This window comes from Vulpes vulpes, chromosome 12, assembly GCF_048418805.1.
Source record: "Vulpes vulpes isolate BD-2025 chromosome 12, VulVul3, whole genome shotgun sequence".
Classification (NCBI taxonomy): domain Eukaryota; kingdom Metazoa; phylum Chordata; class Mammalia; order Carnivora; family Canidae; genus Vulpes; species Vulpes vulpes.
This window is the reverse complement of record NC_132791.1, coordinates 156,508,609-156,520,778: the sequence shown is the minus strand read 5'-3', so window position 1 is coordinate 156,520,778 and position 12,170 is coordinate 156,508,609. Positions and strand designations below refer to the sequence as shown.

At 45.6% G+C, this 12,170-nt stretch overlaps 1 protein-coding gene across 2 annotated transcripts in view; it reads right to left on the bottom strand.

The window, feature by feature from the left end:
• The window catches only part of YIPF1 (Yip1 domain family member 1), a 36,026-nt gene extending 27,471 nt beyond the window's left edge, over window positions 1-8,555 (bottom strand). Inside the window, exons 1-4 of one of the 2 annotated variants that reach the window (XM_026007040.2) lie at window positions 8,418-8,552; window positions 8,057-8,128; window positions 7,650-7,726; window positions 3,041-3,204 (exon numbers count right to left, since the gene is read on the bottom strand). In XM_026007040.2, coding sequence (XP_025862825.1) covers window positions 3,041-3,204; window positions 7,650-7,680 — 195 coding nt within the window. In that variant the 5' untranslated portion in view covers window positions 7,681-7,726; window positions 8,057-8,128; window positions 8,418-8,552. Of the gene's footprint in view, window positions 1-3,040; window positions 3,205-7,649; window positions 7,727-8,056; window positions 8,129-8,417 lie in introns of both variants that reach the window. The other variant, XM_026007041.2, reaches the window with a different exon arrangement.
• Window positions 8,556-12,170: the final 3,615 nt, after the last annotated feature.

The following is a 12,170-nucleotide window of genomic DNA, read 5'->3' as shown; positions in this document are numbered from 1 at the left end:
GAGGAGATGTTTTTTGTTCTTTAAAAGGAAAACTTTTGGGGCACCTGGGTAGCTCAACGGTTGAGTGTCTGCCTTTGGCTCAGGTCATGATTCTGGGGTCCTGAGATCAAGTCCCGCATCGGGCTCCCCATAGGGAGCCTGCTTCTCCTTCTGCCTATGTCTCTGCCTCTCTCTATGTGTTTCTCATGAATAAATAAATAAAATCTTAAATAAATAAATAAATAAATAAATAAATAAATAAATGGAAAACTTTTCCATAATTAAAATTGTCCAATAGTGGCACTGGCTGCTTTCCATGGTAATGAATAGCCCTCTTCTGGAGGTATTCAAGTGCTGCCTTTCTGACATATCACAAACAGCATTAATATCTTGGGAGGGAAGCTGAGACAGAGGAAACCGAAGGTTCTTTCAAATTCTAGTATTACAAGATATTGAACTCTAGAGACCCATGTTCCCTAAATTAGGACAAGGAATTAAGTATCTATCATAGACTATTGGTAACATCTTCCCAATTCCCAGACAAATTAAGATAATGGATAGAATGTTTCAATTTTAAGATTTTTTTCCCTTAATACATTTCTCAAACTTTTGATGCCTGCTGTTGCTCAGTGTGATGGTTAATTTTATGTGTCAATTTGTCTAGGCCATAGCACCCAGATATTTGGTCAGACATTAGTCTGGATGTTTCTGTGATGCTGTTTTTGGATAAGCTATACATTTAAATTAGTGGACTTTCTGAGTAAAGCAGATTGCCTTCCATAATGTGGGTGGGCCACGACCAATCAGGTGAAGGCCTGAACAGAACAAAAAGCCAACCTCTCTGAGCAAGAGGGACTTCTCTAGCAGACTGCTTTTGGACTTCATCTGCAATACCAGCTCTTCCTGGGTCTACAGCAGAATGTCTTTAACTCAAACTCAAACTCCTTCCTGAGTCTCAGCCTACTAGCCTTTTCCATCAGATTTTGGATGCACTAAGCATCCACAATCACATGAACCAATTTTTAAAAACAAACCTCTTTTGGGGCACCTGGATGGCTCAGTCAGATGAGTGTCGAACTCTTGGTATCCACTCAGGTCATGATCTCGGTGTTGTGGGATCCAGCCCACTTTGGGTTCTGGGCTCAGCACAGAGTCTGCTCTCTCTCTTTCTCTACCCCTCCTCCCACTGCCACTCTCTCTCTCTCTCTAAAATAAATCAATCTTTTTTAAAAATTAAAAAAATAAACCTCTTTCTCAAGGTACCTAGGTGGCTCAGTCAGCTGAGCATCCAATTTTTGGTTTCATCTCAGATCATGATCTCGTGGGTTGTGAGATCAAGCCCTGGTGGAGAAGTCTACTTGAAGATTCTCTCCCTCTACCCTTCCCCCCATGTGTGCACTTGTGTGAAATAAATAAATCCCTCTTTTTAAAAAAATTTAAAAAATAAACAAACCTCTTTCTATATTCACACTGTATTGGTTCTATTTCTCTGGAGAACTCTAAGTAGTTGCATATACTGAGGCAAGTTATTTAAACCTTGTGTCTCAAGTTTGTCCTTTGTAAAATGAGGATAAGAACAGTTCCTGGCATACAGAATTGTTTTGAGGATCAAATAAGATGATCCAAGTAAGGAATTTTAAATGGTGTCTGATAGCTATTAAGCACAGAATAAACATTTGCTATTGTAATGATAATGATGACAATGGTCAATATACTATTTTCTTATATCAGATGAGAAAAACCAATCATAAGGAAGTCCAAGTACCTTACCAAGACCACAGAGCTATTCCTACTGGCTGACCCAGGATTCAAAGCTAGGCTCCTAGGTCTAAGCTCCTGCCACAGTATCTAACATATAAGGGTATTTAATTTAGCATAAACTTCAGTACCTATTTTGACATTTCATGGAGTTTGACAAAGAGCACCTGGCACCCAAGAGCTAAACTATTTCATGAGTCTGTGGACTCAATGCTATAAACTGTGTGCTCCTCTAGAGTACCACAGTCATGGCTGCATTTATAAAATATTAACAAAAATACTATTTTTCTGGAACACACTAGCAGTATACATGGAAATAAATCTTTGTGATCAAAACCAGCCACCTGATATTCACTGTTCATCCAGATGCAGGAATCTAGAAGTGTTCCTGGAATCCTTGCTCTCTCTTCCTCACCCGTTTCCCACCAAGTCCTACTGAGCCACCTGAGCCACCCCCTAACCACCTGTGTCCAACTCTAGTTTTGGCTTCATCACTTCTAGCCTAGACCACCTTCACAGTCTCCTACCTGGCCTTCTGGCCTCCAGTCCATCTCCTTCCAATTTACACCCCACAGGTCACCCATACCTTTATCTTTAAACTCACCTGGCCATATCATCTAAAATATGTCAGTAGCTTCATCAGAAGCTTCTAGAATACAATTCCTACTCATTCGGTTGAGCCCTTGCAGAGCTTTGGAGCCTCACCTCCTGTCTGCACCTATATTTTGCTCCCAATATATGCAAAGATGGGAAATATGCTGCGTATACCATGTTTTTTTTTTAAAGATTTATTTATTTATTCATTCAGAGAGAGAGAGAGACAGGCAGAGGGAGAAGCAGGCTCCATGCAGGGAGCCCGACGTGGGACTCGATCCTGGGTCTCCAGGATCACACCCTGGGCTGCAGGCGGCGCCAAACCGCTGTGCCACTGGGGCTGCCCTATACCATGTTTTTTTGAGCCTCTTTGGCTTCACCAAAACAGCTCCCTTTGTCTGGATCACCCTTCTCCACCTTCTTCCCTTGGCTACCTCCTACCCTTGTTCCAAGACTCAGTTTAGTGATCAACCTCCAAAATACCCCCACTCTGCTCCCACAACCCCACTATTCCTTCCACCAGCACACTTCCCGTAGGTAACAACAGCTGTATGCCTATCTCTCCCTTGGAGGCAGAGACCACATGTGATCTACCTTTTGGGCTATCACTGCCCAGCTCTCTATGTGGCACACAGGAGACAGTGAATAAATGCATGAAGGAGGTTTTAAAACATTAAAAGGAAAACCAATGTTAAAGGCAAGTTCAAACCTCAGTTTTGTCAGAGTCATCATTTCCCAGCAACTCATCATCCTCTTCTCCCCCCGAGCCTCTTGGGAGTCCTGGTTGGTGCGTCGGGCTTTCACTAGGACCTTCGATGTGTATCGTAGTAGCACCTGGATTTGCTGCTGGAGAAGTGGCTGCATCACCAAATTCTGAAAGCAACTGGAGACCTTACTCACAGAGGAAATGCTGTACTTCTCATTTAAAGACGAACTGCTACAACCTCGACTTTGCTACAGACTATTTGATACAAATGGCAAAAAGCTCTGAAAAAAGAAAACTCATCTAGAAATCAAGCTGCCTTAGAAAAAGGATTATGAAGACAACACAATTTGCAGTCATATTTGGATTTTATTCCTGGCTCAGCCACTTATTAACAAAATGAGCCTGAGTAAGTAACTCAACCTCTATAAGCCTCAGTATTCTCATCTATCCAATGGGAAGAACAATATTTTCAGAGAATTTGGGGAAAGTTAGAAGTAAAGTCCTTCACAGAGTAGCTGCCCCATAGCAAATACCCAACCTAAACCTCACTTCTTTGATTCAAGTTCAAAAAAATTTAATGGAAGGTATTTTTTCCAGTAAGTCCTATGAAATCACAATGGAAAATATAGGGTCAAAAGTGAAAGTAGAAACCACAGAATAAATATCACTCATAGTCCTACTACATAAAGGCAAACACTAATAATTTTTGGTATTTTTCCATTTCTCTATATAGTGACTCTGTAAGATTTATGCCAGTGATGAACATTCATTCATTCAACAAATATTTACTGTATGCCTACAATGTGCCAAACACTGATCTAGGATGTGATACTATATAAACAATTTTGTATCCTGCTCTGTTGACTGAAGATTATAGAAAATTGATTTTTTCATTTTATATCAGTCTTTATAATAATCATTTTTATAACTACATAATATTCCATAAGCTAGGAGGTGGAGGGAGTAAGAGAGATTGTGAATTGGATGTTTGGAGTGTTTCCAACTTTTCGTTATAAAAATAACACTGTAAGAAATGTTTGCATAGAAAAAGCTCTTGAGTTATTATCTATGAACACCTATCACTGCAGTCACCAGGACAAAGGGCACAAATCATTCATAAGGCTCTTAAGCCAGAGTGATAAACTGCTTTCCAAAAGAACCTCAACTATTCACATCCACCAGCAATGATCGAGACTTCCTGTCTCCGGGTATTCTAACAAACTTTATTTAGCTGCTCTTGAATAAAACTCAAAGCATCTCTGAGTCTTGGCAGGATTAAATAAGAGTACCAGCAGGGCACTATTATAAAGTACAAGCATAGGGACGCCTGGGTGGCTCAGCTGGTTGAGCATCTGCCTTTGGCTCAGGTCATGATCCTGGGGTCTGGGATGGAGCCTCACACGGGGGCTACATACTCAGCAGAGAGTCTGCCTCTCCCTCTGCTCCTCCCCCCTGCTTGTGTGCACTCTCTCTCTCTCAAACAAATAAAGTATTAAAAAATAGAAATAATGATAAAAAGTAAAACTATAAGCATAGCATGAATCCCATGACTGGCAGTAGGATGGGGCTCTAGGATAATTGAGCCCACTCCTACTGTCTTTCAGCTATGTAAACAGTTTTATACAGAGAATCAGAGTGACTAAAATTAATTAGGTGGCTGATGTATAATAATTAGTCAAGCCTCCTTCTGCAATGTTAAAGCAGCATGAAGCTCTGGAGTGAGACGGTCCTTTGTTAAAGTGAGGACTAACACTCCATGATCTCTGGCAAATGACTCTGTATCTCTGAGTTTCTGTATCTAAAACGTAGATAACATCTATCTTACAGACAGATTTTGAAGATGAAATAATAATAAATATTGTCATACCTACCCCTTATTGACTGGACAGGACACTAACATTGAAAAAGATGGCCACAACTGAGGGTATCCAATAGAGGAAGGTACACTTAAGTCTCATATTTAAAAAACAGTACAGTTCAGGGCGCCTGGGTGCCTCAGTCGGTTAAGTGTCTCCCTTTGACTCAGGTCATGATCTCAGGATCCTAGGATCAAGCCCCACATTGGGCTCCCTGCTCGGTGGGGAGCCTGCTTCTCTCTCTCTCTCTCTCTCTCTCTCCCCTGCTTGTGCTCTCCCAATTTCTCCCTCTCAAACAAATAAAATCCTTAAAATAATAAATAAAAATAAAAACCAGTAGTTCAGCAGGCAGAAGGGCATGCCAGAAGGAGGAAGAGAGGGTCACTTTGGGGAGGAAAGGCCAAAGTTGTTCACAGGAGGATGATAACTCATCTATTTGACAGGATTAGGAAAGGCTTCTTGGAGAAGATGCCATAAATGGCAAAAGAATGGAAAAGGGGGATCCCTGGGTGGCGCAGCGGTTTGGTGCCTGCCTTTGGCCCAGGGCGCGATCCTGGAGACCCAGAATCGAATCCCATATCAGGCTCCCGGTGCATGAAGCCTGCTTCTCCCTCTGCCTATGTCTCTGCCTCTCTCTCTCTCTCTCTCTCTCTCTCTGTGACTATCATAAATAAATAAATAAAAATTAAGAAAAATGTATTTAAAAAAAAGATGGAAAAGGATGGCCAGAGATAGGATGGCATCTCACACAAGAACTAGAAGATGGAAAATGTGTCCCTTGTTTAAGAAACAGCAGGTAACACGGTTTGATTGGCATGTAGCATGCATGTACCTCTCACAGGATGACTGTCCCCACCTTCTGCTCCACATTAGTTATTCATGTCCATCTCAGCTCCTTGAGGGCAAGATTGGTGTGTTCTTTATTTCCATTCCACCAACATTCTCTGCTTCTACATGCTGGCAGGTCCTATGGTATGTGTGGCCTCTGTACGTTTCTTGACTCAATGTCTTCCACCTGAAGGGCCCTGATCGCCACTTTCTCACCTGAACTACCATCTTCCTCAGGTAAGCCCTTCTGGGATCCCCACAGCATCCTGCATCCTCTTCTAAAGAGCAAAGCCTTAACACTGTTTACCACATCCTTGGTGATCTGGCTCCTGCCTCATCCCCAACCTCACCTTGTGCTAGTTTGCCTTGCCATTTGGACTCTGCATGTTGGCCTTCCTTCAATTTACTTGGGAGGGTGTAGGGGTGGGGGTGGAGTCAAACAAACATCCTCCCTCCTCAGGTACTTTGCATATGCTATTCTCTACACAGAATTTTCTCACACCATACTCACAAAGGATGACCAAGGAGGGCCTCTCAAATGAACTGAGATTTGAACAGAGTGAGGGAGCAAGCTACATGGCTATCTGGAAGAAGAATTCCCAAACAGGAGGATGACACAAAAGCCCTAAGCTGTGAGTGTACTTAGTGTCTAGGAGGGGCAGTGACAGGCCCAGGCAGGAAGGGCAGAGCGAGAAACGGCAAGAGTAGCAGGAGAGGAGATTGGAGGGAGCGGAGGGCTGGACCATGTCTGGCTTTCACACCTAGTGAGATGAGAGCCACTGGAAGGTTCTGAAGGAATGATGGGATCTGACTTAGTTTTAAAGGACTACTGGCTGCAAAATGCAGACTGTAAGGGGGCAAGGGAGGAAGCAGGAAGACCAGAAGGAGGGTAAGGGCTATAATCCACACAAGACGTGATGGTGATCCTGAGCATGGGGACAGATACAGGTGATAAGAAGTGGTTAAATGCTGGATGTATACTGAAGATGGGGGTGGATTTTTCTTTAAACATCCCATCTCTTCCTCAGATAGCATTGGCTGTGACGTCAAGCTGTCTGGATCCAAACCCTGCTTTACCACTCATTAACTACATGACCTTTAAGGCAAATTACTTTATTTTTCTGTGCCTGAGTTTCCGCATTGGTAAAACGGGGAGAATAAAATAACTATTTCATAAAGCTAACACAAAGATTAGATGAGCTAATATTTGTAAAGCAAAACAGTGCCTCACACATAGTAAGCACTGTGCCAAGTGTTTACAAGACAAAAAAGTATTTGTCGATCCCAAGTCTAGGTCAGGCTCTAGGTTATGAGTGATGAACTGTTCCTCCAGTACTTTCATAGTTTGTGGATACATATTTAAGTGATCTTTACCAAATTAATGTCTCCCCACTAGACCGAAAACTACATAAGGAGGTGAACTGTCTTCCTCTCTCTTCTATCCCTGATTAACTAGAATAACTGCCTGGTTCATAGTCACACTCATAAGATACTTACTGTGTCAATGAAGGAATAACCTGATCACATTTCATCATAATTACCTTTTCACACTTTTATCTACTCCAGGTATGGAAAAAACTTCTCCTTTGTCTTTTTATTTCCTGGATCTAGTAAGTTCTGAGCCCAAAATAGGTGCTCAGTAAATGTGTGTGGAAATGCAGTAACTCTATAAACATTTTTTGCAATCACTGTATTAAATTAACGATGTTACCAATCTGAAAGGCTATTTGGCAAAAAAAAAAAAAAAAAAAAAAAAAAAAAAAAAAAACGCTGGTGTGGACAAAGAGAAAAACCTGGATGTGGCCAACCTTCTTTTACCAAGATGTCTGAAATAATCTCCTTGATATATATGGCAGTATATCAATGAAAACCCATCGCTGTGATGGTGGATATACTGATCATAAAAGGTAGGCACCCAACTGATGTACCTTCAAACTGCAAGTCATCTACAGCTGCCATTCAGCCAGTGGATCTTCTCCCAATTAAGAAGAAAATTTGCAGAGTTCTAAAAAGGAAAAATAAATAAACTTCATAGGATACGAGAATAAAATATACGCAAACGAATCTTGTTTCACTGTGAGAAACGGTACTGATTTCCCACACCTCCTTTTTTAGCGGGGTGAGGAAAGTCAGATATTATGAAAACTGTCATCAAGAAGCTAACCCTGGGAGGTCCAAAGGTTCCATCCAATTTCACTCACTCCGTAAGTTAAGGACCAGGCACAGGTGACGAAGGGGCGGCTGGAGTTTGAGAGGTAGCTATGAGGACAGTGCAGAGCGAAGGCAAGCCAGCCTAGCCAGTGGTTAAGGGCACAGGCTCTGGGGTCAAACAGACCTGGGTTTGATTCCCGATTCTGCTTCTCCTCGGTGTGGGACTGTGGGCTCCTCGGGGCCTCAGTTTTCTCATCTGTAAAATGGGTTCATAGTGGTACCGACTCACAACGTGTCAGAGGCCATTAAATGAGACGGTGAGTATAAGTGAGGCGCTTTGTGCACAGCCAAGCAATTAGTAGGCGCTGGAGTGAGGGCGACCCTGCAAGCCTGGGACACCCTGAGCCCAGGCAGGTCGGGGAAAGAGCTGCCCAGGAAGCAGAGGCAGTGTTTTAGGGGGAGGAGCTGGGCCGCAGCATCCCGGCTGGCGGGAGATCGCGGGCCCACTCCGTTCCGGGCCGGCTCCGCAGACCCGGCCGCCTCACCTCGCCGAGGGGCTCGGCGTCCAGCCGGTCCCGGGAAGGCTCCGGCCTCAGGTGCTCTGCGCAGGTTCGGGTCCCGCGGAGTTGCCGGAAGCCGGAGATCCGGGGGCGGGCGGGGGGCGGAACCTCCCCGCCTCCTCCGGGCAGAGCCCCGCCTCCTTAAAGAGACCGCAGCGCCGGGGGCGCTTCCTCCTGAGACTCAGCGGCCGCGGCCTACGGAGCGTGGTCCTCCCCCCCCCGCCCGCCCCGTCTCCCCGCCCCTCCGAGACGGAGGTCCGGGTTCTTAAAGAGATAGACTCCGCGGAGAGGAGGCGGGGTTACAGGGGGGGGTGGGTAGGGCAGGGAATTCTCTCGCGTGTGGGGTCTTCTTTCTGTCGGTTTATACCTCTTGCCTTACGGAAATATAAAGTAGCGTCACGAAGGGCGGTTGTCAAGAGACAAAGTCATCACCCCCTCGCGTCCTCTGTTGGCCGTAAAAATGCAATTAGCCTGTGACGGCGGGGGCGAGGCGAATCCTTTCCGAGTTGTGAACGAGGGATGGAGGGCAGGTGCCGTCTGCTCACGTGGCCGCCCCACTCCCGCCCCACTGCCCCCGGCGGGCGCGCGGGGGCGGGGGGAGGCCCAGGCCTCGCGCACCCCTGGGTCCCGCGGCGCCGCGGGGGCCCGTGAACGACGGACGTGCCGGCGGACCCGTGTTGATGCGCCTTGCCCGGCTTTGTGCTTGGCCGGGCTACGCCTACACAGCCCCCCGGACTGACCGTATTCTCCTGGCAGAGCCCCCTGCCTTGACCCGGGACCCCGCCAGGACCCGTTTGCCGCCGCGGCCTCCTGGGCTTGCCCCTACCCCCGCGCTTGCTGCCGCCAGCCCATCCTTAGCAGCCTGGACGCGCCCTGAGAGCACGGACCAGGCACGATTCCGGCCTCCGGGTGCCCGGGACCCCGCGCACAGTAGCTGCTCACTGAACGGGGACTGTAGACTGAAGGCCTTCTGGCTGTCTGAGCAGCCTAAGCCTGATTCGCGGCTCACCCAAGGTGGAAACTGTGACTTTGGCGTCCCCACACCCGACCCTGGTGGTCAACTGCAAAGACTTTACATCTGACTAAATCTGAATAAATAAATATATATGTATATGTCTTTATGCATGCAGGGTATTTCCTGAACTGGCATCATGATCGGGCTTTACACATGCACGATCTCTAATTCTCAGAACAATCCTGCGAGCTTGAGGTGATTGTCCTCAGTTTACAAAGAGGAAGTTGAGGCTTAGAGTACTGCAGTGTTCTTTGGCTGAATGGGTAGCAGGAATGAATCTCAGGGCACAAGTTCGGGTGTGCAAGTATGTCACACACCTCTTATACTTCATTTCAGATTCTCTTGGCCTCACTTGCTGCTTATTTCACCATCATGGATCTTATTGGGCACCAGCAGTTATAACCTAAGTGATCTTCACCCCAAGCCCAAGCCTCAGGCTTCTCATCAGCATCATGGCTTATGTCTTGGGGGTCATGGATCTGCTGGAACTAGTCAACACAGGGACAGGAGCAACCCAGAAGTGCGGAAGTGAAGAGTGGTTGATGCATCATGGGACACATCTTTGACTAATGGAGTCAACAACTGATGCTTCTCACTTTTTCCCTTCAGACTCTCCTCAGATATTTCATATTGTTTTCTAACTCTCTTGCAAGATCAAGCATCAAATGCCTTAGGAAGTGACCAGTTTGGTGCTGCATCCTTGCAATGGCTCACCTTCCTTCTCTGCTTCATAACCCCTGTCCTTCCCTCCTGGTTCTTGGACTCACACTTGCCAATAAAGTACTCAAATGAGGAACCTACACTAAAGGCATGCTGGTGCCAAGAGGGGCCCCAGGAATCAGCTCTCAGGTTGGAATTTTAGAGCTGGACTGCTCAACAGTCAAATGGCAAAAACCCATCACTGGTGATAAGTGTATGTGTTGCAGGGGGTGGGGGTGGGGGTGAAAACACCTAGGCTATATATTTCTTCTCTTAGAAACAAATAAAAGTTATATTGATATATTAGTCATCACAATATGTAAGTTTCGGCTCAAAATGAGATAAGAATCAAAGATTACTGGTTTAACTAAAACAGTGATTCTCAGCTGCAGGCTGTTTTGCTCTGAGGGGGTGTTTGGCAATGTCTGAAATCATTTTTGATTGTTACAACTGGTGGAGTGCTACCGGGGTACTCCTGGCCACCATACTTTTTTTTTTTTTAATTTTTATTTATTTATGATAGTCACAGAGAGAGAGAGAGAGAGAGAGAGAGGCAGAGACACAGGCAGAAGGAGAAACAGGCTCCATGCACCGGGAGCCCGATGTGGGATTCGATCCCGGGTCTCCAGGATGGCGCCCTGGGCCAAAGGCAGGCGCCAAACCGCTGCGCCACCCAGGGATCCCTGGCCACCATACTTTTGAACACCCTACAGGCCACGGGATAGCCCCTCACAATAAAGAATTATCTAATCCAAAATGTCAGTGGCGTCAAGGTTAAAAAACTGAGCTCAAATGTTCAGATGTTCCTAACTGGTCTGCCCAAGTAGATGAGCTCAACTGTGATGCTAATTCTACCTCTACTGCCCTGAGGGGGAAATGAACCAGGGAGAGATGGAAGCCACCCCCACCCTCCCTTAGATAGAATGAGGGAAGGAGAGGGGAAGCTGAGGTACAAGTCTTGCTCTGATGGACAGGGATGGAGGGGGTGAGTGGAGGGGCCACTCTAGTTAGACACTGTGTGATCCTGGCTTAGTCCCCCGGCTTTCTCCTGGAGACCACACAGCTGAGCCATGCTCCAAAGAATATCTCTTACACCTTCATGAGTGACACTCATCCCAAGGAGAAGGCTGCTGAGACTGTGGGAGCATCTCACTCTGACTCTTGGGGTTGCAGATGAGGGATGGGCAGTTGGTACCACTTTAATTGTTTTCTTTTGGATTCTCAACAGACAGTACTCTTGTCCTTTTTTAATGTGCCTGGTGTTACGGGCTAAGATTATTTGAAGCCACTATGTGGGCAAGAGAGAACTGGAATAGGCTGCCTGCACTTGCTCAGGATAGGCCAGAGCCACCCTACAACAAACAGGACACAAGATTCATATAAATTTATCCCCCTTCCCCACCCCAAAATTTGATTTTAAAAATGTATAAACTGTGTACATTTAAAAGACAAAACAGGAGGGGCACCTGCGTGGCTCAGTGGTTGAGTGTCTACCTTTAGCTCAGGTCGTGATCCCAGGGTCCTGGAACCGAGTCCCACATCAGGCTCCCGGGGGGAAGCCTGCTTCTCTCTCTGCCTATGTCTCTACCTCTCTCTCTGTGTCTCTCATGAATAAATAAATAAAATCTTTAAAAACAAATAAAAAATAAAAGACAAAACAAGAGACTTCAAAGACTTTATAAACTGAGTGGGCTAATCCCAGATACTCAGCAGCCAGCAGTATCTGGGAGGCAAGACTGAGAAGCATGGCCTGATGCTCTGTCCCTTAGAGTGGCTTGCATTCTGTTGTGTACCCTCTCTGGTAGGTTAAGTGATTCGGCCTTAGTCACACAGCTAGGTGGATGGAGTTCAGGCCAGTGGTGTGCTGAAGCATTCTCAAACCAGTTCATAAGAGCTGGTTGTTAAATTCTCAGAAATTCTGTGAGCCAGCCATTATTAAAAGTTAAATTATATAAACTTACAGTTAAAGAAATTATATAAACAATAAATTAACAGTAGAGGTAATAGTGTTCAAAATATGACTT